A 27,944-nucleotide genomic window follows, 5' to 3' on the forward strand; every position below is an offset into this window, starting at 1 on the left:
TGCACCTCCCTCACCATTCTGCCCTGTCCTCCCTACCTGAGTTATCAAGAGGGAAGCAGCACACAGCCAGGGTTACATTCATATTTAACTATTAGCACAAGACCTATGTCTATATTATTTAGAAATGTGACCAGTACTTTCTGACCAATAATTTGATATTTAGATCTTTCTGCAAGTCTGTCAGCCAAGTGTCGTGTGAGTTGGAGGCATGTCTGGCGATGGTCTGAGCCGTATCGTGTCAAATCCCACTGCATCACAATAGGGGTGAATCGTACCCTATTGCAACAATAGTTGCTTCATATGTACCTTTATTGCGGCCATCTAGATGCGAATCGAATTGCCTCAAAGAAGGAGATGCACATCTCTTTTATATATACCTTCCCCCTAAATAAATGTGTATTTCTTGGCTTAAGTCATGAATCATGAATGGCTTTTTATATAAGTTTGTCATGCCCCCCCCCCCCCCAGTAAAGACTCAGCCCCCTCATCCAGTCATTTCTAACTACGCCCCTGATACATAGTAAGTATGTAGGTATATGTGCAGGTTTTCCATACGCGGCCCCTTTAAGCGAGCTCGGGTGGAGTCGCGGAGGAAGTGAAGTGTCAATGCGAGTCTCTGCAATGCAGACGGGACGGCGGACTGCTGCCTCGCCGGAAAAAGCAGCGCACACACGCCGCGCTTCAGCCGTAATCTGACCGAAGCGAGTCCGTCGCAGAGGTATTCCCCGGGAGGCCGCATAGGAAGCAGCGCTTTCCGCGCTGCTTCTGCGCGATTGTTCGCTGCCGTGGGTTATTTTAAGCAGGAAGATGCAGTGTGGGGATCTCGGGTGGGTGGGGTGGGTCTGTTTATCGTAGCGACGCGTTTCCGTTACTCGCAACATTGAATTATCTAACTAACGCCGGGACAATGGGGCCGATTATTATTATTAATTATTATTATTATTTAACACTGAGTGTTAGGGTGACGGGCGCGCCTCCGCGTCCCACCGGGCAGGACGCGTGAACGCGCCGACTGGCTACACCGGGACTGAGAAACTTCGGGGCGGCTTAAGCTTGCGATGAATGAGAACTCAACATGCTCCATATTTAAGCTAAAATACCCAGTTCGGCGAAATTTCTGGTTCGCTGGTGAAATAGATAACTTGCTTTCTTTATGGGAGCGTTAAAATAACCAGTAGTTTAAAGCAATAGGAAGATGCGCTTACAATAAGATGGATATGGACGCCCTCTACCGTAATAAAAGCGGCCCGTGTGCTGTCTAACCCCCCGCCTGCCTCTGCATTTCCTGTCTGGTTGCAGATACAATTACGAAGGTGAAACCGAATCAAGGATGAAACTGAAAGAGGTGCATTAAGACGGCTGCGGTCTGTATTTATTACCAAGTCAAGGCTTATAATTATGGCGTATAATTATAATTAATTCCCTGGCACCAGAGGTCAAGTCGTAAAACGGTTAATACTGTAGTTATATTAAGTGGGTAATAAGATATAAAATAATATTTTTAATTAATTTTAATAAAAACACTGAGAGAAAGAATAATAAAAAAAAACACAATTAAAAAATTAAGACCACGAAGTAATGAAAACTGCTAGCGGATCGCCGGCCTGGAGGAATCTGACCTCCTTCTGGTGCATCTCAAGGTTTTAGGGTCGGAGCTCTCGAGGGCTGACGTCATGCCGAAGAATGTTCCGGAAGGGGAAGAAGCGTCACAGCAGCAGCAGCTCCCAGAGCAGTGAGATCAGCACGAAGAGCAAGGTGCCAGGCGCCTTCAGACACCGTACAGCTCGTTTAACCAGCTCTGAGCATACATTTGCCAGAGCAGGGGCTACTGTGGTCACCATACGAGTGCATACTTTGGCAAAGAGACTTGTGCAATACAAACTTTCATTGGATTGTTGTTTAATAAAACAAGATTGATTGGTTGCAAATCATTAAACCATTAACCATTCTATCATACCAGGTACCATAAGGTGCCCCCCCCTACTCTGGCAGCTTTCACTACCAATGCCCCCCATACCCCCAGTTTCATGTTTTCTTCTTATGGTGTATAATGGGGGGGGGGGGGGGGGGGGGGGTCAGTGATGATTGCCTAGGTCAGTGTTTCGCAGCCACAGTTCTCCAGGGGCCCCCAGACAGCCCATGTTTCTTGCTGGCACGGAGCAGAAACATGAACTGTCTGGGGGGTTCTGAGGACCGGGTTGAAAAACATTGACCTGGGACACTGACTATGTCATCTTCAAACCAAAAATATAAGAACTACTTTTTTAAGGTTAGCACTTTCTGAAAAAAAAAAACAAGATACACTTTGTGGTGATTTGCAAGGACATCATTTACGAAGAGTCTTCATTATGATCCAATGAGGTGCCGATCTTCAAAATAAAATGTTTTAATTACTAGTTGAACCCTTGGCCCCAAGTACTAAACACTCTAGATGAGTCTATTTAATTAAGCCTGTAAACTTGGCCAATGAGAATGTATTTATATACAAGGAGGGGAAGAGAATAGTTAACAGTCACAGGCAGAGTTTGGACACCTCCCCCGAGGGTCTTGCTGGCTTCTTTCATGCCAGCGACATGCTTTTGTTTCTGTATATTTACTCGGCTGTTTTCTCCGTTCCTGCAGTCCGTGGAGTCCAGCCTGGGCGGGCTGTCTCGATCCAGCACAGTCGCCAGCCTTGACACCGATTCCACCAAAAGCTCGGGTGAGTCTGACTGGTGCATCACAGCTCTGATCCTCTTTACTACCATAAACAGGTGTTAGGAGAGCCTGGTGACTAGTTGCCAAAACACTCAGGAACACACACCTCTAGGTATCCTGCTATGATCCAGGGTAAAAAGTTTTTAAAACTTCGATCAAAACTTTGACGTGGAAGTTGGAAAGGTCACACTCCCTCACTTGTGGCATCACCTTAAAGCCCCAACTGTCATCTTCAAGAAACAACAAGACTCAACAGAGTGGCATGTACAGTATAAGAGATATGAGCAAAAACGGTTTGCTTCAGAGGACAAAATGAATTTCTGGATCTGAGGAGGACTTTGGATGTTTGTGATCAGACGTGGTCACTGTTGATGTGCTGAGGTCCTGATTCATTGTGCCCCCCTGCCCAGGTAACAGCACTTCAGATTCCTGTGTGGAGTTCCGGGTTAAGTATGTGGGGGTGATTGAGAATCTGCGGTTTGATATGTACAAGACCCTCCTGGATCCGTTGGACCTGATAAGCTACATCGACGCCGCCCAGGTGAGTACTATAAAGCTGGAACTGCTGCCCAATGGTCTTGCTCCTCACTCCGAACGGTAAACAGACAGTACTGTTAATAAGCAGTCTCATTCATTCGGGGGACGCCACACTTCCTGTCAGGCGACCAGTACAGGTGACTTTAAAAGAATAAAATGAAGTATCTGTCCTGTCCTCTTCAAAGCAAGACGGAAAGCTGCCATTTGTGCCTGGAGATGAAGAGTTGGTCCTGGTCGTCTCCAGACATGGTGTGAAGGTGACCTCTATGAATCAGAGTGTAAGTTCCCCCGTGTGCCCTTCAGCGTCCCCCCTGGCAGGGGATCGAGGCCCGTTTCCCTTCCTGCCTTTTCTGAATCTTGGCTGTGGCCCCACCCCTCTGTGACATCACGTCGCCCCTCCATGCAGGATGTGCTGCATCGCCACCCCCTGTACCTCATCGTCCGCATGCTGTGTTACGACGACGGGCTGGGCGCCGGGAAAAACCTCCTGGCGCTGAAGACCACCGATGCAGGGCAACTGGAGTGCAGCATCTGGGTCTATCAGTGCAGCACCGCGGTGAGCGCAGATACGCCCCCCGGCTGCTTCACAGCAGCGTTGTGACACAGTCCGGTCCTCGGGGACCCACAGTCGGTCCATGTTTCTGCTTCCTCCAAACTCCCTAGCAGACAGTTCACATTTTTGCTCCCTCCCAGCTCCCGGTAGCAAAAATGTAGTCTGGGGGTAGTCTGCTTTAGAGACACTGGTACCACCTACTCACCCATCTGAACCCCTTGTTTGTCCAGGAGCATGCACAGGCGATCTGCAAGGTACTGTCAGCCTCCTTCGACTCTGCCCTGGTGTCAGAGAAGGCTTGAGGGACCCGTTACCTGGCCGGTGACGTCGCCGGCAGCCGTCACTGTTGTTTACTGGCATGTTTTGCACTAATGTCTTTCCCTCACAAAGCATGCAGACATCGCTGCCTATACAGACCATTTGTCTGATATAATTTAATCGAGGTACAAAAAAAAAAAAGAAAAAAAAGTGCTTTGGCATTAACCAGCCAATAGGTGCACAAAGGCACATCACATGATCACAAGGATGCTGTATATCTCCCCTTTGTACTTCCTGCCCCATTGCATTGTGGGTTGTGTTATTTCACGTTTTAACCAGTACTTTTTAATCTGTGGTACGAGTGGAATGGATCACACATACGGTACAATAAAAAGAAAAAATAGTTTTTGATGAAACAAATCCTTTATTGGTGGTGGTGAGTTCTTTATTCTGGCCTTCGATTGCTTTTTTTTTTGTCATCCTGGAGATTAAAAAAGCCTTCAATATCCATGTTTCTGTTTGAAGAGCCGACCAATGTGATGGACATCAGCAGGTCAAGTGCCAGGTGACACTGGACTGTAGGGCCCTTCAGTTCGCTACTCCAGGACCACTGTAGTTAATCATATCAGGCTGATAATGCCGTGTGTCTCCCTTGCTTGTGGTACAGCCGGTACCACTGAGTGCCGCGGGGAGCTGGAAAAAAAAACTGTCCAGCAGGGGGAGCTCGTGTGGCACAATCGCTCTATTTGTGATTATCGCCATAGTATTAGCCTGTGGATTTGATGATCTGTTTATTGCCCACACTAGGATGACCATGCTCAGCTGCATTGGCTCGGGAGTCATCCAGGTGCTGGAACGGGGGTGTGACGCGCAGTATACATGTTTGGATTAATTACAGAAGTCAAAATTAACTGGGGGGGGGCAGAATAGAACAGCCCCCCCCCGAGCTCTTACTTAACAAAACACATAAAGAATAAGGCGGAAGAATGACAGGAGCTTATAGATTCTTTCTTTCCAGTTTCAGTCATTTTATTTGGACGATCTCGTCTCAAAGGCTATGTAGCGATTGACAGTAGATGCAGCGGCGACCCGAATGAGCGCTTGCGGTCCGGCATCGGAATCTCGCAGGGGGGGTGCGCCGTTGTCACGTAAAATCACCACAACGCAGCCAAGTACAGTCAGCTTTCAAAGGGTTAACTCCTTTACATTTAAATACGGACAAATAAGTTGTAAATATATTTACAGTAACAAATTAACTGTCCTATTTCCAGTGAGTTAACATAATAGTAACATGGATAGTACATAGTTATTACACACGCCTCCCCTCTCTGCCTTGGGTTACTGCAATGCATACTCAATAAAGGGTATATTTCATTTAAAAATTAAATGTTATTCTATATATATATATAGAGAGTTGCTCTGCAACCAAAATCAAATTTATTACATTTTTTAACAATATATATTTAAAATATGGACTTATTTCAAAAGTGAACAAACAGGATTTAACACATGGGAGCCAGAACATACAGCCCACGCACCTGTATCCATGATGCAACTCGCAACCGCTTCCTTCTCGGTTATCTGCGGGGGTGGGGGTCACTGAATCACAGACAGAAGTCAGGTGACCTTGGGGACCTTCTGTTTATTGGCCTATTTGTTTGGCCACACCGTCAGATCGACAAGCTTCTATCTCTGACCTGCTCTCTCCTCGCTGCATTAACCTCCCCCCCCCCGCACCAAATGCTTCACCCCAGCACATGACACAAGGAGGTACGTCCCGTCCTACAGAAACAGAATGACAAATTGGTCACTTAGGGGCACCAGGGCAGGTCAGCTAAGGGGTAACATCTGAGTGAAGATCACATGACACCTTTTCTCCTCTAGCAAGAACATCTCAACTACCAGGCAGTAAGGAAAATGGGTTTCATAGCCCGTGTGTGTGCGTGCGTGCGTGTGTGTGTGTCCGCATGTGCGTGCACTCAGGAGAGGGAGGGGCTCACAAGCAAGTACTCCACTCTGGTCTCCTGTAGAGCATTAAGTTAGTGCTGAAACTCTTGGTCCATCATCCATCCAGAGAAACTTTGTTGTCTCCCAGAAGGCATCAGGTCCCATGGTGACACATGCAGCGTCTCTCAGACGCTGCACCCGATAAAAATTAAATAACACAAACAAAAAACACACCTATCTGCCACCTATACTTCTGCTGTAGCTGAACAACACTAAAAAATTAAAAAACAAGCAACTATAGATAGACAAAAAGGAAAGAGTTTAAAACAGAAAGGCCAAAAAAAGAGCAGAAATTAGGGCACATAGCTAATGTACTTCAAATACAGCAGAAAATTTCCTCTCAGGCCACCTGCATAAAATCACAATCCCTCACTTGCGATACGGGTGAGTCAGCGGCTCGTCGCTAAAGCAGACGCGGCTTTCGGTTCCAGTTATATTATTAAAGATCTGCGCACTTTGCTGTGCGACGGGACAAAATGAATGCAGGAATGTTGAACAGACTGCTGCATTAGCAACAGCGATCGGAAAAAAAATCCAAAACTCACACGGGGGTGACTAACATCACGGCTCTGTTTCACATTGTTTTTTAGCACAGTACCATAGTAAAGGCAGTGTGTGTCTCCCTTGGCGACCGCAAACGTAGCCTCTTCGCCCGCTGGGTGAGTCGCTTTCTGCTGAGTAAGATCTCATGGTCATTCTCCGCACGTCGGGTCTCCGATACCCCTGAACTACTTACGAATGACCCCTCCCAGCACCCCTGCTGCTACTGGCCACGTGTGCACGTGAGCGCCCCCCTCTTGGCGAGATGTCTGAGGACAGCAAATTCTCGGGAAAGCACCGGTAGGGGATTATCCGCCCCACGTGCTATCAAATGCTCCGCAGGACTTTTTTCATGGGCTGTTCAGTGGAATTCTGGCTGTCATGCAGAAAGAAAGCTTATTAAAAATGATAACACTTTGCAGGATGGAAATTAAACACACAGACCGTAAGTATCCTCTCCTTCCGTCAAATAACGGCCCAAACTGCCTTCATTTAATGGAAGCTGTGGTCAAACTTCATAACAGATTCTGGGTTTCCACAGTATTCCTTCGAAAATCGCCATCCCACAATAAATAAACTGAATGAAAAGTGCATTTATTGCATGAACTTGCAGCCTAGTCTTTTTTTTTCTCCTGTGGTTTGGCTCAAATGGTATGAACATGTGCCCGTGTTATAGCTTAAATGGTGTGACATCACACAGTGTGGCACTGCTTTAGCCTGAAGCAGCGTCTGCTGCCGGGTCACCTGACCAAGTCACCTGACCAAGTCACCTGACCAAGTCACCTGACCAAGTCACCTGACCAGAGTTTGAGGAACATACAGCACTGCTGCTTTGTCCAGGTGCAGTCTTGCTTGCTTGTGGACAGGTCGATGGGGGGGGGAGGGTGTCAATAAATTGTTGGGGGAACTGAGAATAGTTTCAGTCTCTGTGACCCCCCCCATTCACCCACCCCGACTGCAAAGATGTTTCTCAATCCACGATGAACTGCACAAACGTCACCGGGAAAGCCCCCCTCCTCATTGGCTCCCCCTCAATGTGGCCCAGCTGTAAACACAACGGACAACGTGTCATGTCATCTCCATGGAGACCCTTACCATGGCAACAGGCGACTCATCTTAAGACTGATAAGTCAACATGTCAACAGCCAATGACAGTCTTACTTTTATAAATCTTCTTTCCTAAAGATTTAATCTTAAAAATGTAGCACCATTGGGTGACATGGGTAAGGAGGTGTGAAACCCCGCTTGTTTATTCCGCCACAGGACGTTACTGGGTGTCGGAGAAGCCCGAGGAATAAAACGGAAACAATAAAATTGGTGAGGGATACATTTGTACTTTCGGACACTAGGACAGGGAACAATAAAAAAAAAAATCTATTTTGTACAAAAACAAGCCACAGCTGGGAAGGAAGGAAGGCGGACGGGGGCGGACGGGGGCGGGGGGGGCCTGGGATGACATCATGCCCACTGAAGTTGCTGGCGTGCTGTCAGGGCCGCCCCCCCTTCCGCCTCCCCAAATCCTTATAATGGTACAGCCCTGCCCCTTAAAAACCAGCAGCTGACTCACATGCAACACTGACCTTCATCTTTTCTGTTGATTTACATGGGAATGTAGGCATCCGATTGCGGACATTTTATAAACTTAAGTCTTTGGCTCTTAAACCATCACTGGAAAGGAGGCCGGTCCAGCGAATGTGTACCTACCCACCACTCCTGGTCCTCCTCCCCATCCACCACGATGACCTCTCCCTCGGAGAAGGTCAGCTCGTCCGGGTTATCGGCCACGCAGTTATAAATGGCCTTCACTCGCTTGGGCTTCTGTTTCTGAAAGCGCAGAGAAGTCAGCCGGCCTGTAAGCATCACACAAGTCCTATAATTTGTCTGTTTTTTTTTTTTAGTTGGAACAATCCAAATCCACTTCCAGACTGCGACATGCCCCAGGTGGGTCATCTGCATGATTTATCACAGTCTGACAGCAGGGCGGCGATATGGAGCCGCTCGGCATTCCGCGCCTGTTCCTTCCGGGCCCGGAATTAATTATTCATGAGTGCTTCTGGCACAATGAGCCATTCACGGCACGGCACTGCTGATAAAACCCGCAGGGAGGGCGTCCGGCTAGGGGAAGCTTATCGGCAGCCCTAAATCGGGAGAGAGTACCATGGAAACTGCCCCTGGGGTCCAAGCCAGAGACGAGTTAGTCGGTGAAGCAGAAAAGAACCCCCCCCCCCCCAATATAACATCCTGATCCACAGACTTTGTGGCGGACTCTTGTACAAAGAGAGGGATTAAGAAGATATTGGGAAACAAGGTACCGTGGCCTTATGGTATTTAACGGCATTTTTTTGCTCTTTCTCAAAGGAAATTCCCAGGGCAGGGTTTGTTGTTTCTGGGCCCCCCACCCGCAAAGCGTGAATTTGAGCCCCTCCCCCGCTGCCCTAATGTAGTCACTGTTTGCGGCCAGCAGGCCTCCCGTCCTCAGGGCCTCATGCAAATGTGTGGAGTGAGTTTGTGGTAAATGCTGCCACTGGAAATTCCAGCCCCCCCCTTGCATTTGAATCGTGACACTGAACTGATCCATACACTGGTGACACTGGAAGAGGCAACTTACAGGGTACGTCCTCCTGGGCATGGGGGCAGGGGGTGGGGCCAGACCGAGGGAGTTAGCCAGACATCCGGGGACTTCTTTGGCTTTGTGGAGGATCGAGGGAGACAGACAGACGTGTTGGTGCTTAACACGACGTGAGGAGGGCAGGCCGCGCAGACGGCCATGCAGACTGCTGCGCAGACGGCCCCGTCTGCATGCCTGTCCTCGGCAGACACACAGAGCCAGTCTGCGCTTGACGCGCTCTGTTCCTTACCTGGTTTCTCGGCCGGTGTGGGCTGCAGTGCAGGTCCTTTGAAGCGCTTATCCGTGCTGCGAAAATCACAAGGAGACCTCAGTCACCAGGAGAGAATCTCCGCTCACACAAACCTACGGCTGAAAGCCAAACGACCTTCCCGGGCCCCGGAGGTGTACGAGCCCGCAGTGCGGCAATGCACGGGCGGGCTGCACCTAACGGCCTTGTGGAAGTCAGAGCGTCCGCTGACCAAAACCCACAGCGGAAGCTTCATCTACACACCCAGCGTTTTTTATTCATGCTCAAAAAACTCATTTTAACAGCTCATTCACTGTTACCTCAACAGTGCCGTTGTTTTCCCTCGGCTAACAGCAGAAAACGTAAAAGATAAATCAAATAAAAATCAATTTTGCTCCCTCGGCGCTTGCAAGATAGCATTTTTGAAGGATGACAGGTAGTGACGTCCATCTGATATTGTTGGACGGTGAGGAACAGGTCATGTGGGGCCAGTCATATGACACCAGTGTGATGCAGGAAGTGCTCACCTGGCAGGAGACTTTGGGGGTGCAGTCCTGCCCATTGTCACTAGAGAAGAGGAGGACTTCATGGGGTCCACAGAGGACACAGGACCTGTTTTGGACTGGAGGCTTATGGTCTCCATCATGCCCGCCATCCTGGACACGGGTAGCGGGGGAGTGACTGTCGCAAGAACTGCAGAAAGGGTTCTTATTGTAGACACTTAATGCCGCAAGGTGAGGACTGCAATACTGCCCTCTATAGGCAAAACACCGCAACTGCATATTTAATCAAAATTGAGTTACAAGTATCTCAAAATCTCTTAGGTTAACTGTGGACAGTCAAAAACACATTTCGAAGCCCTTTTTCTCAGCGTCAGTGTCGGCGTAGTTACCGTGTTCTGCCTTTGTGGGGCAGTATATCCCAGTCAGAGGGGAGATGGGGAGACTCACCGGACGTGGAGGTGACACGGATAGGGGGGACGGGAGGGTGCATGTTGGGGGGGTCCGAGGACGACCTCTGCCTTCCGGTGACGTCGATGGAGGCCGACTTCCAGGCGCCGGGGCTGTTGGTCTGGAGGCCCAGAGCGGGAAGCACTGCAGAGACACGCCGTCCTAAAGCCCAACGCTGCAGATCACACGTCTTACTTCACATTTAGCCCCAAAACACGACCAGAAACTTTCCACACCTTATTTGGAGAAGAACTAATTTGGGTCTCTGGCCCACTAGATGAAGATGACAGCAGGTTCGGGGGCTGATTCCTGCCCCACCTCATGACCGTCACTGCGGCCAGAAAAGCTCAAGCGGACTAATGGGTCATGTGACCAGACAGCCACGTGCTAATTAGCGAGTGTCTGAATTAGTTCAGGGGTCGAGACCGTAATCAGGCTTTGGAAATAAGTCTCGAGGACGAGGCCAGAGGGGGAAAAAAAACAGGAAATTTCTGAAGCACCAGTACCAGATGGCCGATGGGGGGTGGGGGGGGCGCTCACCTTTGCCCAGGTTGCGGGGCGGGAGCGGAGGAGCCGCGGTGGTGACGGGCAGTGCCGGCTGGCCGGGAGGAGGCAGGATGGTTCCGTAGGTCTCATTGTTCACCAGGTTCGGGAGGTAGGTCCTCGGCTTCTCCGTGGCCGGGCCGCCCCCCTCCCTGGCCGAGGGGGCCGGGCCAGGCTGTGCCGCGGTACTGCTAGGGGCGTAGCAACTCATGGGACGCTCGTCTCGGCGGTGAGGGCTCGGCTACGGAGGAAAGAAGGCGTACAACCTAGGGTCACGTCCACTTGGATCAGCCTTACAGACTAAGGCCTAATGTCTGACCTTGGCTACTCATACCACTACAATTACACTCACAGTTTATTAATTTAACAGATGCTTACACCAAAAAAAAAAAAAACACAGTGTCAGTTTGCCTTCAGAGCCATTGGAGTTCGGGGCCTTGCTCAGGGGCCCAACTATGAATTCGGCTGACCCTGGGCTTTGAACCAACAACCTTCTGATCCCAGGCACACAGCTCTACTGAGCTACATGCCACCCACAACTAATTACCAAAATGATTATTCGAATCTGTCAAGCACGTTTCATCTCATCTTACTCATCCCTTCTAAACAGGGTTCCATGTCGCTACAACGGAAGGTTCCAGAGAGCCAGGTCCGGCTGTGCCCAGCCGCCCACCTTCTCGTCGAGGTCCTCGTCGCTCTCGTCCAGGTCTTCATGGTGCAGACGCCACTCATACTCCACGTGGACGTGGGCATTGAATTTGCCGCCCAGCGCCTGGCTGAGCTGTCAGGGCAGCGGGAACAAACATCATTTAAAGTGACAGCAGCATAGGGGAGATGATTAACGTGTCACTCGTGCCTGCTGGGGGGGGGGAGGGGGGGACGTGCTCACCAGCTCCTCACACTGCGCATGTTTCAGACGTTTGGCGATGTCCAGCGGCGTCTCCCCTCCCTCGTTGGCTGTGCGGGGTGGGGTGAAGTAAGAAAGAAAATGAAGAAACAGACAGGACAACGCAGCTATAAACTCATCGACATGCAGCCCCCAGGGGTGAGAGGGCTGTGACAGGCACATCCAGTCCGGGGATGATTCTACAATATTTTAAGGTGAAGGGAATAAGAGGGGCCTTAATTCACACAGTGGGGCCAAACTTATCAGCCAATGATATGTTTTGAATCAGTGAGTGACAGGAGAGGGGCCAATCAGCTTTCAGCTGGTGCCAGTGACCCTGTGGCCCCACCCCCCTGTATACACCCTTACTTCTCTCTATCTACTGCCTTCTACTGTTGGCACTCGACCCTGCTGATAGAAAACTGAGCAAATTCGATGTGCAAAGCAGGTATAAAAAGCCAAAGTCGGCGGCCGTCAGGCTTACGGATCTCGATGGAGGCCTTCCCCCGCAGGAGCAGTTTCAGACACTCGCTGTTATCCGTCAGGCAGCAGTAGTGCAGTGCTGTGCTCCCCTTGGCCGTCTGCCTGTCCAGGTTCACACTGGTGGGGGGGGGGGGGGGGGTATGAGATAAGGCACCTATGGGCATTAACAACCACCCCCCCCCCCCATTCACAATCCAGTCAAACATGCCCCAGTGTTACACCCTGAGGGTAAAATGGGCTCACTGCTCCTTGGCTCCTCCCCCCCCAATGGTGACACCCCCATCACCTGTTCTGAGTCAGGAAGTCCACGATGTGCAAAGACGTCCGGTCCACCAATCGCACGGCCAGGTGAAGCGCGGTCTCCCCATGTTCCTGTGGTCAATGGGAGCAGATGGTTAACTGACCTATTTTTGGAATGAATGAATGGAGTGATTGAATGAGGTGAATGAATGAATGACTGAATGAGGAAATTTGCTAAAAATTCTACCCATTCTACGCATCTATCCTTGTGTATAAAATACGTAAATATTGTTACTCATTATATTTTATTTGGCAAATATTTCTGTCTAAACCAACTGACATTTTGTTTTTTTTTCTGAACTAAGGTCAGACAGAGAGCAACTGCGGCTTAAGGGCCCAGCGCTGAAATTACTCCACCATCCTTGGGATTTAAGCCGGTGACCTTCCGATCACAGGCACTGTGCCACACGCCATGCCCATTGGGTCACATGCTCGAACCCGACGCCCACCCCCTCCCCAGACTCACGTGTCCGTTGGCCAGAGGGATTGGCTCCATGAGGTCCACACCCTCGGCGTAGACCTGGATGAGCGAGAAGATGTCGCGGGCCTTGACGGCTTCGCAGAGCGCGTGCAGCCGGGAGCCGGGGTCCGCGTGTCTCTTCCGCGCGAAGCGCCGCTCCGTGTACTTGGCCGTGATGAAGTCCTTCCTCGCCTGCCTGCAGGAAAAGGCGGAAGAATCGCGAATTAAAAAATTAAAGAAGGTCCACTGCAAAATTCACTAACCTACAAAATTCTAAAACCCCATTTCTGAATATTACTTTTGCTTGAATTATTTTAGCGCAATACAGGCCACTGAAGGTGGCAGAAGGAAATTACGAAGTAGGACATTGATGGGAAGGCGAGGCAGGGCGTCCAATGGGGCTCTTACATTCCACTGCTGGGGTTGGGCTTCACGCCGTCATCTGCGGGCAGGCAGGCCTCCATGATCTCATTGAAGCCTGAGTTTCCCACGTTCTTGGCCAGCTGTTTGGCAGACAGACATACTCGGTCACGTCGGCTCCAAAACACCACGCTACTCCTGAGCCTTAAGGAGCAGATCCGGTGGACTGCGACCAAATCCAGCCTGTAGCCTTGAGCGTATGTTAGTCTTCAAGATCTGTATTTATCCTGATTAATTTGCACATCACTTGCACCACATTCCAAGAATAACCTTGTTTTGTCTCGAGATATTTTGGCTTGAACGTAAAGATCCTGAAATTTACCAAGAGTTCAGACGTTCCAAGTACGTCCAATGTAAGGGACTGTATCCGAGAGTAGTGGACACCAAGTTCCCGGTGGATTCCAGAACATTCTATGCAGGTCAGGATGCCTAAGTTAGTGGAAAGCCAGGTGGGACCTTGACGGGATGGATGGTAAGAAGATGTTAATGATCTCACAAGAGATGCTGGAGATGCTTCGGAGTACTGGATGCCCTGACACATTTGTTTAAGAACCAACTATTCAACCTTCAAACGATCAACAAAGCAATATATGATCAGATCATAAACAAGATTACAGGACTACAATCTATCCCACAATGCACCACTCTCCCATAAACTACTTCCTGTTCACTGACCAGGGGCTCCGCAATCGCAGCACGTGTCATTGCCGGGCATCCTCTTCACCTCGCCCAAGATGGCTTTGGTCAGCTCCTGTACAATGTTGTTTTCGCCCACGTGCTGGTCACCCTTAAAGGCGTTATTCAGAGCCTCCTCTTTGCTGTTCTGCAGCACGGAGATCCATCTGCAGCGGCGGGGAGGGGGGATGGGATGAGGTCAGTGTGGGGTCAGCGTTACCCCAACAACCTCCCACGGCGTGATCAACCAACACTCACATCTGACACTCCTGCTCGTCCTCGGCCTGAAAGTGATACGTCCTGTCATCTGCAGAAAGACCGGGAGAGGAAGTTGAGGAAGAAAAGAGAGAAGGAATACAAGGCAAATCATGCCTCAAGCAAGGATGTCATTGATATCGCTCAGAATGAAACACACAATGCATTCTATTGATGGACACGTGAGTGGGTGGGACCACAGTACGATCACAGCTGCTTAACGTCTTCCTGGCTAAATCAGCTTTTTAGCCTGCAATGGCCACAGATGAATGCCAGACCAACAGGCTGCAGACAGTGGCGGAGAGAGGCCTTTGCAAAAAACAATAACATAAATATAAAATGTCCCACATAAAAAAAATGAATTGCTTGATAGCACAGGGCTGGGAAGTGGCCTCGCTTATGTAACAGCGTTTCAACATCAGAGCGTGAGCGCTGGACAATGTCGTCCCTCCCTGTCCTTTGAGAGGGAAATTTCTGGAAACAACGGGAGCCTTAGTTTGGCGCGCTTAGGAAAAGATGACGTCAACTTGAAAGTGAAAAGAAAAAAAAACTACGGGTTTCTGTGAAACGGGACTTATCCTAGTAACGGACCGCTGAGGAACACACCACTGGGATTTTTATAACTTACAGCAGTGTGCGAAAAATGAGATTCACACGTCACCCCGATTAACACCATCAACCAAATCGGCCCTTAACTGAACACGGCCCGTAGGACTCACATGTGCTGCAGGGGAGGCTGGATCAGACCACTTTAAGGCCTCACGGGGGGAGGGAGGAATGCATAGAAACAAACTAAGAACAGTTATTTTTAATTCACACTTTTCATCAGGTAATTTAATAGCTGCGATTTAGTTATTTCATAGATTTGCACAGGGAGGGTACAGACCGCCGTTTCCCATGACAGTGGAGAAGACCAGGAGGAGACCACAATAATCATATTATTTTGGCAGTACAGGACCAGAACTTAGCAGTTGAAATAGCATTAATTGAGCAGCTTCTACAACTCCAGCTGGTTAAAATAAATCCTTCAAATATTACCAGTAAACAAGTAAATAAGAATTCAAGTAAACAATCTCTCTTCAGCTGTTTCTGTTTGATGCAAACAGAAAGCAGAGCTGAGGAAAATGGCAAAAAGCGTTGATGGTGTGCAATATTTATAGACGCCCCTTAAAATTCACCCTGTGACTGCCAGACCTAGCAGGAAGATTGCAGAACTTGCACTCAACTGTTTGGGTACCCGGAGATTAAATCTTGCCGTCTGCCAAGGGAACGGCATCTGATAAACTTCCACGCAAAGCCGGGAATCGTAAATTAATTTTTGCAGAGGATATATCGCAACTCATGAGGCGAGCGGTGGCTAAAACGGCTTTAAGATCACTCAGGCGCAGGATCGGACCGTCTGGTTATTTACTTCAGCCCAGACGAGCAGTTCGTAAGGATGCACGGCTTTGGCTTTGCCAACATGCATTACCCAGACTGCTAAGCAACAGCGGTAAGGAACACAAAGCCCCCTTTACTGCACTATGGAGGGCATGGAAACCTCTCAGAATATTCCAGAAGAAAAATGTTCCAGTCTGTCCATCTCCCATTAATGAGTGTAAACAAGTATAAACACTAGTTTGATAAAGGAGACCTCAGCTCCGTAATTACAGGCCATGGCATACGCCATAAACTCCCCATTTCCACATGAACAGACAGACAGAGACAGACAGACATAGACAGACAGACATAGACAGATACATACACACATTCACACACACACACTTCCCAACACTGATGCACGTCTGTGCATCTCCCCTTCCGGATTCTTCTAAAGGTACTCTCTTTGTAACACAAGACCTGGAAGGCTTTCCCTGATTCAATTTACACCACTACAGGAGATATGAGAGGGATTCGGTCACATGATCTGCACGTGCCGCTCGATCAAAAGTACGGGGAATTGTGGGCAGGTGGGACGGTGGACCAGCGTACGTGATATGAGGTCGAAGCTCTTTTTCTCCTCCGGGTTGTGCTTCACCTGGCAGGTGAGCAGGTTCAGTTTCGCTGGCGGTCTGTTAGCCTGGACGGGAGAAGAAGAAGCCAGGTATGAAGAGACACAAATCCAAGGTATTTATGTTCCTTTTAGAGTGGGGGACACGTCCGTCTCAGCCCCCGCCGGCTCTGAGTTATGAGACGCGCCGTGTTATCTGACGTTCAGGCTGAACCATCCATCTCAGTATCTATCCCAGTGGGGCCTACGGCCATTTCCCTCCATAAACAAACATGGCAGCTAAACGCTGTAGCTCGTAGATCCATATTGTACCCCCACCTTCAAAATATAAAGGTTTGTACAAGGCCTGATATTTCCAGGGCCGTCCCAAGAGCATTTTTCCAGAACATCAGGTCTTCGTTTTGTTTTTTAGCTTTCAGAAACGTGCGTAAACGTGAGAATTAGCTACCATCGGACACATCTGTGGGCACAAAGTGAGACTCGGTGGGTATGATTATGGGCTCCTGCACCTCAGAGCCTGGATGCAGACAGAGTCCACTAAAAGTTGGGGGGGGGGGGGTAGAGCTGCCCCCCACAGCGGGAATGAGCCTTAATGAATCGCGATTCTGAATTTTATGGTTATAATGCATTCAAATGAATTAATGGCCCAATAGAGACGAGGTCGTCATAAAAACCCAGGGCGGCCATTAGCACCATGAGGAGGAATGGGGCTTTTAAACCTCACGGCCGATTGGGGGGACCATTTAGGGCAACCAATCACAGGCAGTGTTAGACCCCCACACACTGGATTACTGGCTCCCATTGGATTAAACTGAGCAGCTGTGTTATTATCATTGAACAGACGCAGCAAAGAGGAGCCTCTCCTGAAAAGACTGATGCTTCGCGTACATGAGGAGGCTGATCCCTCCACCCGAGCGCTGGCCCTGCTGGGGGGGCACTAGGACCCCTCCACCCGAGCGCTGCCCTGCTGGGGGGGCACTAGGACCTGGGGCAGGCGGGTTCTACTCACCGTGCCGTGCGATATTGTCAGGTAGCCGTTCTTCACGGAGCATTTCCGCTTCTGCCACACCTTCCTCAGGCTGGAAATGACAGGGAGACTCCTGGTTAGCGAGCTGGGGGGGGGGGGGGGTGCAGATCATCTCACAAGCCACCAGAACACAGAGCTACGCAGCACTGATCTAATTAGGGATTTGTAAACATGCACATAATAGGGATACAGAAGAGCCTGTCACCGTGGCAACACCCCCCCCCCCGCACAACCTGCCCCCCATACCCGTCACTTTTCTTGTAGAGGTTCCCGCTTCGCTCCGTGCCGTGCTCCTTGTTGCCCTGGGGCTGATGCAGGCTGTAGGTGGCGCTCTGCCGCACCTGGGAATCCTTCGACAGTGGGGTGACAGGAACATAGAATAAGCCCACGGCTGCCGACCAATCAAAGTCAGCCGATCGGAAATCATGTCCGGCGTGAGAAAAGCAGGATGGGAATAAAATGAAGGGCATTATCCAGCAGCCTGTTGGGAAGGGGGAAGACAACAATATCTGGGGGTAAATATGTTGGGGGGGGGGCATAAAATCTTAATAACCACCCTCACCATACCCAGCCCACCCCCATCACCAGTGCAGGGAAGGGGAGGGGGTTAGGAAGTCATACAACACTGACAACAATCATCTAATGCATTTCTGGTTGGGGGGGGGCATTAATTCATCAGAAAGACAGCACGCTAAAGCAAGGCAGATGAAGATGAGTGCCTGCTAGTGGCTGTCGAATGGGGGGGGGGGGGTGGTGGATTACAAGAGTAAATGCACAGGCTCCTGTGTAAATCCAGGTTTATGTTCCTGACCCCCTGGGTGCGACATGGACAGACGGATGGTGCATTGATTTGGGTGACACAATGGGGGAGGGGCACAGGGATTCCCCATGAGTACACTTACTGTCCTAGACTTCGTTCACAAAGGTCGGGGCAGCAGAGAGAGAGAGAGAGAGAAGAGCATACCTCAGACAAGGCTTCAGGGCGGGCATAATACCCACAAACCCCTGCAAAACTAATCATCCTATCAGCTGCGTCGGCTACAAGCACACGGGGCTGTCAAACTCTGCTCCTGAGGGGGCGCAGCAGGCCGTATGTGAGCCAACTCAGATTCTATATGCTCACTGACCGATCTTACGGAGGGTGAAAAATCAGCGCCAGATTTAGGTTTAAATCAGGGACCAGCTGCAGCGTGTTCTGGGGTGAGAGACCTGCAGCGGGCTACAGCGATGGGGATCTTACCTCCTTCTGCTCAACCTGCAGCGACGACTTCAGGATGTCCCGCAGCTGGGTCAGCTGTTTGCGCTCTTCGTCCTGCGCCTGTTTGATCTGCCGGGAAGAGGCCAGGAGGTTGTGGGGATGAGACTTGCCCACAAGATCAAACGATCAAAGAGGTGCTGCAAAAGGACTGACCGTGTGCAGGTCTGTAGCCAGCTTCTCAATGGATGGTTTGAGGTTGTCCACGGCCTTCAGCCCGTCCTGAAAGAAGCTGGGAGACACAGGAGCACCGTGACACTTCTGTCAGAAAAGACTACCGATTCCCAGATCAATTCCCAAACCTACTTGCACTGGGCGTGAAAATACTTGATGAGGTTCTGCAGGAGGTCGACACCCTTCTTGATCTTTATTTCGTTCACTTTGAGGAGATACTGCAAAGCGGAATCCATGTTTCATGGTTAAAACCCCTCAAGGAGTACAGATACACCAATGGTCCTCATGTTCCAAATCATGGGGGAGTAGAATATCTGCTGTAAACTTCTTTCATTAGATCACTGCTCTCAGAAGACCTACTTCACTTGCAAATAGTATCTCAAATATCTTTCTTTCCTAAGGCAAAGGCCCCTGGCTAAATGCAAGGCAAACAAAGCTAAATGGCTCCTTCCAGCACCACCCTGCTTTTGGAAGTGAGCCCTCTAGTGGCAGGAGGTTGGCAACGACCTCGCACATCTGGAGCTGGAAGAACCGCCTCTCCTTCTCCATCTCCTCGGCGATCTCGGCGCCGCTGATCTCGGTGCGGATCATGCCGTGCTGCCGGGCGTGCTCCTTCTTCTCCTTCTCGATCTTCGTGCTGTGGAGGATTCGGGGGTGGTGGGGCGAGAGGTCATGTGATCAAAGGGCTCGGCCCCGATTGGCCCACAGATACACAGACACGGAGGACAATGCACATCTTCTCATGCAACAGGGCATTCTTTTCCATATGCCACGGCAGCATATAACCACAAGGAAGGGATGCAGAGCGCCTCGTTTTCCGGAAAAGACCGTGCCGGCTCCAAGCCTTCCATTCAGGTCTAAGCAATGGAACCGCAATCCCACACCACCATGCGCCAGGGAACCGCTTTTGGGGCCCGTTCGTTAAAACCGGAGCCGGGCTCTGGCGGGACCCGCGGGTCTGAAACCTACTCGGGCCAGAGCGTGGCGGGTTTTAACCAAGGCAGTCAATGCAGCAAGGCTATTTGCAGAGCCAAAAATGGGGAACGAGGGAGGGGGGCAGGGGCGAGAGGAGGGACATGGGCCTCCAACACGAGTGGGGTGTTTTCACTAGGCACTGCCCCCCCCCAGGGAACCTGCCACGTGATTCCACACCACTTGTGTTAAAAAAAAAAAAGATTTAAAAACATTAAGCTGCTTTATGATGCTGCTCAAATTTTGTCCTTTAAGTGAATTTTATGCTTTTTTTTGGCTTCTGTCCATTTACAAAAAAAAAAAGGGGGGGGGGGTTTGTGCCCAAATTAGTGATCACTGAAACCCCCCAGTCTGAAAACTGGTAGGGATTCGTTATAGTGGCGCTGGTTCAAAGTTACTGACCGTGTGCCGGACCTGCTCTCCAAAGCATGTGATTCATCGATACCCAGAAGGTTAAATTAAATCAGGATTCACTTGGGATTGGTAGGGGGTGTGGGGGGGGGGGCAGGGAAGGGCAGCCATGAAGCATCCTCATCTGAATTCACAGCTTGGAGAAAAATATAATCAAACTGCATTTTTCGTATTACCCTTTCAGTAAAGAATGTCCTTTGCAGCTTGGAAAATATATAAAAATGCTATGAAATTTCATACATGACAGCAAGAACAACAGGTCACACTTAACAGCAGAAACACCTAAGGAACCAGACTCAATGCTGCTATATGGGCTAGTGGCAGGTACCGATTGCTATGGCAACCAACAGGAAAACATCACTAAAGTTAGCATATAACGTTAGCTGGTATCGTCTCGTGACTGCAGGGCTGGTTGGTCGAAACTTCATGCTCTGAGGATCAACGGTGCACAAACGAGAGATACAGAGGAATTAATCTGGGTGCAAGAAGTCGAGGTTAATGTCAGGCAGTGGGCGTGGCCCTCAGGTCACATGTCCTGCATATTCAGCTGCAATTTGTTTCGCCTAAGAAAGAAGCTACCAAAATCACCCGGAAGACCACGACAAGACGACATCAAACCATGAACACTGCACCCCCCGAGGTGTTCTGAACACCAGCTCTGACAGTCTATCCAAAACTCTTTTGGAAGACCTCAATATTTGTCCCTGAGCTAAGTGCTGTCCCACCCACTGTCACTCACCCAGTGGTCTACCATGGACTGGTTCCACTGAATCTCTTTCCTTGGCACTACCAGGTGATCCGTTTTCATATACAGCACACAGATGGTCCCACTAGACTTTCGGGCTTCTGGACTGCTGTATGTGTGATGTACTATATGCCACTGCTGTGTGTGTGATGTACTCTACGCCTCTGCTGTGTGTGTGATGTACTCTACGCCTCTGCTGTATGTGTGATGTACTCTACGCCTCTGCTGTGTGTGTGATGTACTCTACGCCTCTGCTGTGTGTGTGATGTAATCTAAGCCTCTGCTGTGTGTGTGATGTACTCTACACCTCTGCTGTATGTGTGATGTACTCTACACCTCTGCTGTATGTGTGATGTACTCTACGCCTCTGCTGTATGTGTGATGTACTCTACGCCTCTGCTGTGTGTGTGATGTACTCTACGCCTCTGCTGTGTGTGTGATGTAATCTAAGCCTCTGCTGTGTGTGTGATGTACTCTACACCTCTGCTGTATGTGTGATGTACTCTACACCTCTGCTGTATGTGTGATGTACTCTACGCCTCTGCTGTATGTGTGATGTACTCTACGCCTCTGCTGTATGTGTGATGTACTCTACACCTCTGCTGTGTGTGTGATGTACTCTACGCCTCTGCTATATGTGTGATGTACTCTACTCCTCTGCTGTATGTGTGATGTACTCTATGCCTCTGCTGTATGTGTGATGTACTCTACACCTCTGCTGTGTGTGTGATGTACTCTACGCCTCTGCTGTATGTGTGATGTACTCTACGCCTCTGCTGTATGTGTGATGTACTCTACACCTCTGCTGTGTGTGTGATGTACTCTACGCCTCTGCTGTATGTGTGATGTACTCTACGCCTCTGCTGTGTGTGTGATGTACTCTACGCCTCTGCTGTGTGTGTGATGTACTCTACGCCTCAGCTGTGTGTGTGATGTACTCTACGCCTCTGCTGTGTGTGTGATGTACTCTACGCCTCTGCTGTATGTGTGATGTACTCTACGCCTCTGCTGTATGTGTGATGTACTCTACGCCTCTGCTGTGTGTGTGATGTACTCTACGCCTCTGCTGTGTGTGTGATGTACTCTACGCCTGTGCTCTATGTGTGATGTACTCTACGCCTCGCTTGTACTTCAATTAGGACAAAAGCGCTTGCTAAATAAGTAACAGCATAATTAAATGTACATGACATCTAGACATTCTTCAGCAGCACTGATCTGAGATCAGACTATGCCAGGTAAAGACATGGACAAGGTGCCTTTAACCAAATTGATTATCGCTACGTCACCCTGCTGGACAGCAACCTGGACGTCAGCACACCATGTGATAAACAATGACCAGACTCATTACTGTTAAGGTCAGACACACACACAAGTTGTACTCTTTAGAAATACCTAATACACACAGACAAAAATAGCACACTTAACCCAAACAGAGAAATGTAAAGAAAGTCAACACTTACACTTTTGTTTCATAATCTTTCCAGGCTTTATCGAAGGGCTTTTTCAGGTCCTGTCAAGACAAAATAAATCAAAACGGAATCAAGAATATTGATTGGCTCCCGCAGTGACCCGTCCCCCGTCAGTCACGAACTGAAAACACTATTGACATGGCTAACACCTCTTTATGGATGGTTGTCGCTCTTTTGCACCCCACGTTAAAAAAAAAATTAAAAATCTTAGAATTGCCCCTGTCCAAGAGGTAAACATTTGGAAAATGGCGGCGTGTCTTGGAACGATGCCGCGAGAGAGACTGGGCCGTCAGAACTTCACCAGTGGCCTCGATCGGCACGAGGCAGGGGCCAAACACACGCTCACAGGACGGAATCATTTGCCGCGTGGCCAACGGGTTTCACCAGTTCCAGGAAAGCGTCCGAGAGCTGTCCCAGCCGCCGGGGAGACTCCACTTAATGGGTTTTCCATAAATCTGGAACATTCAACAGCTGCCTGCCAGTGTGAAATCAGGCGGCGTTTTGGCGGATAAATAATTAACTCCCGATTACCATAAATGGTAATGAGCAAAATAAATTAGCGCGAGTGGCGGTAAGTGGCTTACAGGCACGGGATAGGCTGAAGAGCGTCAGTTTCCCCTAGCGACAGCATAGCGACTTTGATCTCACATTACGGTGCAGTACACGCCTGGTGATTGGTGCATGACTGGACCTTATCTCCAATCAGGCGAAGGCACCCGCCCACCTCCCATTCCGATCAAACCCATGGCTGACTGGGTGTGCAGGCAGGGGCTTCCTGAATCTGCGACTCGGCCTGTTAGGTGATGGAGAGCCCAGGAAGGCAGGAAGGCATTGGTGTGTGTGCACATGTGATGGGGGGGGGAAGCGAATCACAATAGATAATTTAAAAATAATCTAATTATAAATGTGGCAGCCTAACCTGGGGCTGGATAAATGGCGAAAGTGACATGCGCCGTGAAAAATGGACTAGCTAGCGTGGCGGAATGACGAGGTGGGTTTTGGCAACCGGGCGGTGCCGTGGGACGGCAGGTGGGCACTCAGCCGGGCTGCTCGGCTATAACGACATGCTGTTACTGGTGCTTTGCTCTACCTACCCTGGCAGAGCAAAGCGGGCCTCCGTCCCGGGCTGGACACTGACTCTGACGGCCAACGGCTCCACCTGCTTGTAAATACGATGCCGTTTAATCTCCTAGGCGACAGATGTTATCGCCATCAGAGGCAGGTTTCCCGCCAGTTTTGGTGGACTCCACCCCCTCCGGGATACAGCACAATAAAAACACCCAAGCATGCCCCCAGAGAGCAAGCTGATGCTCGCTAACATGAACTTAAAGCTGTTACTGTCTGGAACGGATCCCCAAGCCTCTAATAGGATTCACACCCAAGTCGCCGTTCCTCATTCCCGTTATTCCGCACTGGCAGCCCCCCCGAGGCTACATTCCTTTCCCCATTCCTTACTGGGTCATTTTAGTCCAATAGCATTTGGATACCATTGCAGCCATACATGCGAAAACCACTTAGATGCCATGAGGCATGATGCCTTGACTGATTGGCTAGAAAAAATACACGATGTTCCCCTTGCCCCATGGGATTCTGGGAAAACTGCTTCGATGACATGGCAATGGGAGAGGGGGAAACAAATCTGATCCTTGCAACAGCAAATCAGAGGAGACAGTGGAGTCACATGGGCCACGGCTGAAGCTGGCTGCCGTGGTAACACTGGCCTGGTGGGTCTGAATTCACAACCTGTTCAACCAAACAGCCCCCAGGTGATGGTAACTAATCGGCACGATTCAACCGGAGGAACAAGGCCTTTTTAAATTTCGGATGTGAATTTAAGTAGGAATTACTTAATGTAACAGGGGAAAAAAACACAAAAACAATCAAAACTGTTTCAAAGTAATACTTATTTTTAGAAGTCCAGTTTTAGAAACGCGATCAGGAGAATGGATTTGATTCTGCAGGATATCGTTCAGCCAGACGGCCACAAGGCAAAAAGCTAGTTCCTAAAACCATTTCCAACTCCTAAAGCTTAAAAGAAAAAAAGTAAAACACCACTCAGTCCCGGCCTTTCAGTAACGACTGAACACAGCCACGCCGGAAATCTGCAGCAGAGGCTGAGGGCATGGACTGCGGACCTATCGCTGATGTCATTAACCCAAGCGAGGCCATTTCACAGACGATTCTCTCCTCTTCCTGCTTATTTGTTTTATTTGTCAAAATCGATGAGGGGGTGACAATGGACAGGCTACACAGATAGCCCCCCGGCACCTTAATTATTATTCCGGGAAGGCTAGGAATCTAATTACTGAATGGATGGCGCTGGCCCCTCTATTCAGCGCGAGTGGGGGGGGGGGGGGGGCGTATGTACTATGTAATCACGGCAGATACTTCCTGTGGCCGATTGAATCGTAGAGCACTTACTGTAGGAAGGTCTAGACTCATTCTGCCATGTGCTAGTTAGCGGGTGTCAGAGGTTTTCGCAGAGTGATTATGTCTGTGTGCCGAGGAGAGGCAAGGAGAGGGCGATGAGGAAAGCAGAGATATGCTACCTTGGCGCTAGAGAGCCTGAGGAACCATAATGAGCAGCCTCGGTTCCTTCTGGTAACCTGGATCCCCCCCCCCCTCAGTCAAAACAGCACCTCTTTTCTCCCTCACACGGGACAGACACGCGGTTAGAGAGCGAGCCACATTAAGATTGAATCGCATCATTTTCCTGGCGCGGCCCGACAGCCACGTGCTGCTAATGAATGGGAGAACGGAGCGGGCCTGCAGCAAAGCAGGAGCCGGCAGCCGCATGTCCGCAACCTCACCTGCGCTGTTACATTCTAACCGAAAAGCAGCATTTTGCTGTATCTGACTAGCGCTACTTGCTAACGCATCACACTACCTAAACCATGAAGTGTATTAAAAACAAACAAAAAACACAAAGAGGTCACATGCGGTTACTGTGGACCAGAGCATCAGCTAAATAGGGTATAAATCTATAGATCTCCATATCATATAGTTTGAATGCTATATTGAGCTGTCCGGATGTCTCTGTGTGAAACCGTGAGTAATGTCCAACGCCTGTTGTTTACCGAAGGCTTATTTGGGTTTTAACCGTTCAGCGGAACCAGGTTCAGTGACCGTTGGCTCCACTAAAGCGAGCGTCTCGGTGACGGACCATACGCTGTCACTGCGGAGCGTCTTCTCTTGAGCACAGACTTGCGTCCATGACCAGGATAAATGATTCGAAGATGGATGTATGGAATGGAATTATAAAAAGGCACATTTTTGGACAGACTTACCCCTTTGACCCCTTTCAGGTCCCCTTTCAGCAGGCTGTCCAATGGGAAGGTGATGATGTTGTTCATATTCTGGAACTGGAGCGGGAAAAAAAAAGGTGCCAATTAAATCGGCTTCCCGACGCGATGCATCACCGGTCACTAGTTCACCCTGCCATCCGCCATTTTGGTTTCCCCTGGCGATTAAGGTGCGAGTCTGAATGAGCCGGGGGACGCTATGAAAAACCGCGGTCTGCTACCCCCAGGGTCCCTGGGGTGTAGCGGTCACTAAGAATCACAGGCAAAAGCACAGTATTACCGACCAATCCGCCCCCCAGGCTCGACCATGCAAATCAGCCAATGACACAAGGGTCAGCATGCTGGAGGGCAGGTAAATGCTCCACGGTGAGACACGACTCATTTCACATTTAATTGTGGAAAATTCTTTGTCCAACACTATGCAGCACAAAACAATTTCTCTGAACTAAAAGTGAAAACTCCTCACACACTAAATTATCTGCATTCTGGTAAGCATAGAGTGTAACACTTTAAACATTTCCTGGGGGAAATCACCCCCCCCCCCCCCCCAGGGGCTCAGAGATGGAGGATTATATTTTAGGGATCAACATGTACAATTATTAAAGGACGAGACTGTCAGGCCACCCCCCCCCTCCCCAGGAATCACAGGCTGGGTAGTACGCCTCATTCCATGCTGATAAAACTGGTCATGACCTTAGCCCTTAGCACACACACACAACACCACACACACACACACACACACACAGAAACAAAGGGTTTCTCACCAGGTTTTTAAAAAGGGCCGTGAGCTCTTTGGTGAAGACAGAGAACTTCAGGAAGGCTGATCCCAGGTCAGGGTCGTCCCGGTAGACGCAGTTCTCCCCAAACTTCTCCAGGGCCTGCGTATACTGCTCCTCGTTTTCCACATGAGCTGTGGGGGTGGGGGAAGGGTGGTTACTACAGTCACCATGGAGACAGAGGGAAGTTTTAGCCAACAAACAAACATCCAACGTTTCACCTGCTTCCTAAATACTTCAGTATTTAAAAGAGGAGGACTAGTCGAGGTATGGAGTGTAGCGTCAGCTGAAAGCTGATTGGCTCACAGAGCACCCCCTCCCCTGTCACTCAACAATTTAAAACATATCATTGGCTAATTACAAGCTTGGTCCCTGTGTATGAATTATGGCCTCTCTTACGTGCCCCTCCCCCATCACAAAAATTCTAGGTTTGGGCTCTGTGTCCACATCCAGTAGGTTGTGGGTTCGTGTCCTCATGCCATAATCTAATTACTGTTAGGACCTTGAGCAAGGCCCCTAACTCTAATTCCTCCTGGAACACGGCTGACCCCGTGCTCTGACCCCAAAACCATCTCTCCCTGTATATACAGGTCTGTTTCTGCCTCTCATGAAGAGCATGATGGGATACGTCAGAACTACCAAATTTCACCTCTGGGATCAATAAAGTGGCACTCCTCTATTCATGGTGAAGCTCACATCTCCGTGAAGGCCACACGAGCGGCCAGATCAATCCCGGCAGAGCGAACAGGTCACATGACACGGTCGACGTCCATTTGCGCAGACACAGCCGGTCTCGTGTTTCCCAATGAACGCTCACTGGGGTCGCGAGGGACATCCCTGTAGATGTGACTTCACTTTGCGGTGAGGCATACTGGGTGCTGGGGGGTGGGAGGGGGCCACGATCCTACTTCAGCGTAATTCAACCACGGGCTGATGAATGGCCTGAGATCAGCGATGGTGCCGACCCCCCCTGCCCCATGGTGATGATGATTCTTCAGGGAGGGGGAGCTCTTCATTTGAGTCTTACCCTGATTTTCCACATTTATTTCAAAAGCCCCCCCTACGTACAGCCGGTCTATTCAGCAAAGTGAAGGACATCCAAAGTCCTCGGCATCAGGCATCCTGATGGGGGGAGGGGGGGGGGGTCAAGGTTCTGTCCTCATGGCCTTGAATTTGCTGACAGCGCTGGGTCTCCATCCATCGGGGGGGGGGGGGGGGGGGGGGGGGTGCCAAGTCGGCTGACAGGAGCCACACAGGGAATCCGTCTATCTGGGGTGTATTTAGATAGAGTGCCCCCTCCCCTGTCACTCACAGATTCAAAGCATATCATTGGCTAATAAGGTCGCCCCCCTGTGGGCATTATAGCCCCTCTTATACACCCCAGCTTAAGAGAAAAATCTAAAA

General features: G+C 49.8%; 2 protein-coding genes across 3 annotated transcripts in view; one reads left to right on the forward strand and one right to left on the reverse strand.

The window, feature by feature from the left end:
- Window positions 1-568: 568 nt before the first annotated feature.
- Window positions 569-4,465, forward strand: itgb1bp1 (integrin beta 1 binding protein 1). The gene is made up of 7 exons (XM_023839136.2): window positions 569-718; window positions 1,641-1,755; window positions 2,623-2,701; window positions 3,108-3,238; window positions 3,420-3,512; window positions 3,641-3,790; window positions 4,018-4,465. The coding sequence occupies exons 2-7, from the start codon at window positions 1,684-1,686 to the stop codon at window positions 4,087-4,089; spliced, it is 597 nt and encodes a 198-aa protein (XP_023694904.1). The 5' UTR covers window positions 569-718; window positions 1,641-1,683; the 3' UTR covers window positions 4,090-4,465.
- A 584-nt stretch (window positions 4,466-5,049) lies between these two features.
- Window positions 5,050-27,944, reverse strand: part of asap2a (ArfGAP with SH3 domain, ankyrin repeat and PH domain 2a) — a 44,802-nt gene continuing 21,907 nt past the window's right edge. Inside the window, exons 3-29 of one of the 2 annotated variants that reach the window (XM_072698772.1) lie at window positions 26,529-26,674; window positions 25,750-25,824; window positions 22,454-22,503; window positions 20,425-20,451; window positions 19,373-19,502; window positions 18,998-19,083; window positions 18,848-18,923; window positions 18,677-18,763; window positions 17,683-17,786; window positions 17,419-17,488; window positions 16,391-16,478; window positions 14,423-14,471; window positions 14,165-14,331; window positions 13,812-13,945; window positions 13,478-13,572; window positions 13,076-13,265; window positions 12,596-12,681; window positions 12,311-12,426; window positions 11,830-11,897; window positions 11,614-11,721; window positions 10,938-11,181; window positions 10,398-10,541; window positions 9,975-10,140; window positions 9,451-9,506; window positions 9,201-9,280; window positions 8,297-8,416; window positions 5,050-7,637 (exon numbers count right to left, since the gene is read on the reverse strand). In XM_072698772.1, the coding sequence (XP_072554873.1) occupies window positions 7,563-7,637; window positions 8,297-8,416; window positions 9,201-9,280; window positions 9,451-9,506; window positions 9,975-10,140; window positions 10,398-10,541; window positions 10,938-11,181; window positions 11,614-11,721; window positions 11,830-11,897; window positions 12,311-12,426; window positions 12,596-12,681; window positions 13,076-13,265; window positions 13,478-13,572; window positions 13,812-13,945; window positions 14,165-14,331; window positions 14,423-14,471; window positions 16,391-16,478; window positions 17,419-17,488; window positions 17,683-17,786; window positions 18,677-18,763; window positions 18,848-18,923; window positions 18,998-19,083; window positions 19,373-19,502; window positions 20,425-20,451; window positions 22,454-22,503; window positions 25,750-25,824; window positions 26,529-26,674 (2,837 nt within the window). In that variant the 3' untranslated portion in view covers window positions 5,050-7,562. The remainder of the gene's footprint in view (window positions 7,638-8,296; window positions 8,417-9,200; window positions 9,281-9,450; window positions 9,507-9,974; window positions 10,141-10,397; window positions 10,542-10,937; window positions 11,182-11,613; window positions 11,722-11,829; window positions 11,898-12,310; window positions 12,427-12,595; window positions 12,682-13,075; window positions 13,266-13,477; window positions 13,573-13,811; window positions 13,946-14,164; window positions 14,332-14,422; window positions 14,472-16,390; window positions 16,479-17,418; window positions 17,489-17,682; window positions 17,787-18,676; window positions 18,764-18,847; window positions 18,924-18,997; window positions 19,084-19,372; window positions 19,503-20,424; window positions 20,452-22,453; window positions 22,504-25,749; window positions 25,825-26,528; window positions 26,675-27,944) is intronic. The other variant, XM_023839351.2, reaches the window with a different exon arrangement.

The sequence above is a fragment of the Paramormyrops kingsleyae genome, chromosome 14 (assembly GCF_048594095.1).
Source record: "Paramormyrops kingsleyae isolate MSU_618 chromosome 14, PKINGS_0.4, whole genome shotgun sequence".
Lineage (NCBI taxonomy): Eukaryota > Metazoa > Chordata > Actinopteri > Osteoglossiformes > Mormyridae > Paramormyrops > Paramormyrops kingsleyae.